Here is a 3,834-nt window from a genome sequence, read left to right as displayed (position 1 = left end):
TGCCGTTTACTGCTGGGTAACCTGGAGGTGATGTCAGGCCATCGCTTCCAGGTTACCATAGTGGAGAGCCGGGGTTTTCATCAGATTCAGCGAACCGTCAGATTTTGTAATGGAAGCGATTTCTCTTGCAGCCATCTTGCTACACCCAACACTCCTCCACAGTAAGGACACAGTGAGGAGAAAAGCGGACATCTTGTTACACCCACCGGAGTCTTGCATTTCACAATTCTTTGTAACAGTAAACTCAGCTTATATAGTGAAAATTCAGTATTTTGAAATCCGTCTGACTGTTTTGATGCAGTGTTCTGTCACATTAGAAAACCTGCGAGATCAGCAGGCTTGCCACTGCTTTTAAAATTCAACATCCAGTCAGATGGATTTAAAAATTCTGTATTGCACTATATAAACTCTGTTTACTGTTAAAAATAAGTGTGAAATACCAGACTCCAGTGGGTGTAACAAGATGTCCGCTTCTAACTGTAGCCTTTTTGTGGAGGAGTGCTGGGTGTAGCAAGATGGCCGGAACGTCACAAAATCTGACGAAACATCACCGTTTACAGTCCGGTAAACCTGGAAGTGATGTCAGGTCATTGCTTCCAGATTACCATAGTGCAGTGATGGTGAACTTTGGCACCCCAGATGTTTTGGAACTACATTTCCCATGATGCTCATGCACTCTGCGGTGTAGTTGAGCATCATGGGAAATGGAGTTCCAAAACATCTAGGGGTGCCAAGGATCGCCATGACTGCCATAGTGAAGAGCTGATCAAAGCCGATCTTGGCTTTGTTGGACCAGTTGGTAGACGCGCCGGTTGGTTGCCGAGGTCTCCCGGTGGAACTAGAGAGCCAGAGCAAGCCGCGGAAGGAGGCACGGGAACGCCATCTCCCGCTGCTTGTCGTAGCAATTGAGCAGCTCCATTTGCCATTACAATTTACTGACCACGGCTCCGAAAACCGGTACCGAGGTGATGCCTGCAGCTGCATATCCTCCCGGTATTACCACTTGAAGACCAATGACGTACCAGTAGAGAGTGGGAGACCCCTGTATTCAATTATTGTGAAAAAACAGCAACGCAATCCCAGCTGTGAAAAACAACAACAAAAACTGTGCAAAAACATAATGAACAATGTATCAGTACAGAGTATATAGAGGTGGTTGGTAACAGGGGTAGGTGCCGTCCACAAAGGACTGAGCAACTTTCAGCAAAGCCATATGCGCAGCAGGTTTCCTCTCTGGAGGGACTTCCCTGACAATACTCGTGATCAATTTGGTAAATGCTACATCCTCATCTTTGCTCTCGTCTATTTTGCGGGACAGCTTCTCCATGAGTTTGAAAAGTTCGTCAATCAGTTCAGCGCTCCTACTACTCCCTCTTGTAGCTTTTCTTGCAGGCGCGTAGGCGCGGCTAGGCCCGGGTTCATCGCCCTCTTCTGCCATCGGGGCAACAGACCTTGAGGTTGACCCACTTTCCCCCAACGGCTCTTCCAAATACTCATCATCATCCTCCTCCTCCTCCTCATCAGAATCCAGTGGGCTGTCTTCCCAGCTAGCTTGTGTTCTGAAATAAAGAATTTATTGTGTATAATAAGCAGGGCATATTTTCCAAAGGGAAAGCGGGAAAATGCAATTCTGGCACATCCAGCAATGTATGTAATGGCAATGAGTTCTGGGGTGTGCTGGAGGGTCTATTGCTGCTAGGGGAGGGGGGGTGTCTATTTTTGAGTGAAGGTCTATTGTTGCCAGTGGGGGTCCCAAATTGCTGGGAGGGATCTACTGTTAAAGCGGAGGTCCGCCAATTTTTTTTTTTTTTTAAAGTCAGCAGCTACTGCCTTTTAAAATAAAGGATACTTACCTGTGACGTGAAGAAGGACGTGAAGAAGGACGTGAAGAAGGACGTGAAGAAGGACGTGAAGAAGGACGTGAAGAAGGACGTGAAGAAGGACGTGAAGAAGGACGTGAAGAAGGACGTGAAGAAGGACGTGAAGAAGGAAGTGAAGAAGGAAGTGAAGAAGGAAGTGAAGAAGGAAGTGAAGAAGGAAGTGAAGAAGGAAGTGAAGAAGGAAGTGAAGAAGGAAGTGAAGAAGGAAGTGAAGAAGGAAGTGAAGAAGGAAGTGAAGAAGGAAGTGAAGCCTTGCGCGGCTTCCTTACTGCGCAAATTCACTGGTCCCTGCTCCTGGAGGGTCTATTGATGCTGGGAGATCTGCTGTTGCTGCTGGGACTGTATTTTGTTGCGGGAAGTCCATTCTTGCTGGGGGAGTCTATGGTGTGGGGGATAAATTGTTGCTGGGGTGGGGTCCAGTGGCAGCTGGAGGATTTGGGGGGGGGGGGGGGGCACAGACAGGTCGGTATTCATTCTACATGCAGAGCCCTCCAGCGGACGCAAGGTGCTGCGTCTTCTGCCTCCTGTCCCGGGCGGGAAACCGGAAGCTGATGGAGAGTGCCGTTTCGCTGGTATCGCAGGGTGGGAGGGTGTGGGGCACGTTGCTCTGCGCCCCAAGGACAACATAAAACAGGCCAATTGGGGCCTTGGGCTCTGGTCACGTGCTTGTGAGGGGGTGAGGGATTTGGTAGAGACCTGCTGGTTCAGCTCCCCGCACAGTGTGGATACTGTAGGTAAGTGGAGGTGGCGCCACTTGGGGATCAGCTGCCACTGGTAGGGTCTATTGTTGCTGACTGCAGGGGGGGGGGTTATTTTACGGTCTTTCTTATTAAATTCTGTGCAAAAAACTTTGTAGCACAGAGTGGTTCTGTATTCTCTAAAAAGGGGTGGTACTGGGGGAGAAAGCAAGGGATGGTGCTCAGAGATGGTGCTCAGAGATGGTGCTCAGAGATGGTGCTCAGAGATGGTGCTCAGAGATGGTGCTCAGAGATGGTGCTCAGAGATGGTGCTCAGAGATGGTGCTCAGAAGCAAGGGATGGTGCTCAGAAGCAAGGGATGGTGCTCAGAGATGGTGCTCAGAGATGGTGCTCAGAAGCAAGAGATGGTGCTCAGGGACGGGGCTCAGGAGAAAGGGACGGGGCTCAGGAGAAAGGGATGGTGCTCAGGGATGGTGGGCAGAAGCAAGGGATGGTGCTCAGGGATGGTGGGCAGAAGCAAGGGATGGTGCTCAGGGATGGTGGGCAGAAGCAAGGGATGGTGCTCAGGGATGGTGGGCAGAAGCAAGGGATGGTGCTCAGGGATGGTGGGCAGAAGCAAGGGATGGTGCTCAGGGATGGTGGGCAGAAGCAAGGGATGGTGCTCAGGGATGGTGGGCAGAAGCAAGGGATGGTGCTCAGGGATGGTGGGCAGAAGCAAGGGATGGTGCTCAGGGATGGTGGGCAGAAGCAAGGGATGGTGCTCAGGGATGGTGGGCAGAAGCAAGGGATGGTGCTCAGGGATGGTGGGCAGAAGCAAGGAAAGGTGGGCAGAAGCAAGGGATGGTGCTCAGAGGTGGGCAGTGGGTGGAAGCAAGGGATGGTGCTCAGAGGTGGGCAGAAGCAAGGGATGGTGCTCAGAGGTGGGCAGAAACGAAAAGGGGGAATTTCTCTATACTAACAAGCTGCGATGCAGAAACTGCCAATATGAATGAGGATTGCTTGCTTACTCTCTGCATTCCAAGGCCGGCCTCAAAAACTCAAGCTCCCGCCCATGGGCGTATACGAACGTTCTCTTTGCTCCAGAACCCCTCCTGGCCTTTCGCTGTTGGAGAATAAATCTTTGATAACCATCTTTGAGAATCCTCCATCTTCTTTGCAAATATTTCACTGCAAAAAAAAATATATATAAAAAAACAATATTACATTTACTAAGGTTTTCTTTTCAGGTACTTGTGAGTCTGCATTACAAATTTGAA

At 50.1% G+C, this 3,834-nt stretch overlaps 1 protein-coding gene across 1 annotated transcript in view; it reads right to left on the bottom strand.

Annotated features, from left to right (window-relative positions):
• Nucleotides 1–725: 725 nt before the first annotated feature.
• The window catches only part of LOC120930275, a 7,415-nt gene continuing 4,306 nt past the window's right edge, over nt 726–3,834 (bottom strand). The window contains exons 2-3 of the mRNA XM_040341501.1: nt 3,586–3,745; nt 726–1,559 (exon numbers count right to left, since the gene is read on the bottom strand). Of these exons, the coding sequence (XP_040197435.1) occupies nt 1,133–1,559; nt 3,586–3,745 (587 nt within the window). The 3' untranslated portion in view covers nt 726–1,132. The remainder of the gene's footprint in view (nt 1,560–3,585; nt 3,746–3,834) is intronic.

This window comes from Rana temporaria, chromosome 3 (assembly GCF_905171775.1).
Source record: "Rana temporaria chromosome 3, aRanTem1.1, whole genome shotgun sequence".
Lineage (NCBI taxonomy): Eukaryota > Metazoa > Chordata > Amphibia > Anura > Ranidae > Rana > Rana temporaria.
This window is presented reverse-complemented; position numbering and strand designations above follow the sequence as displayed.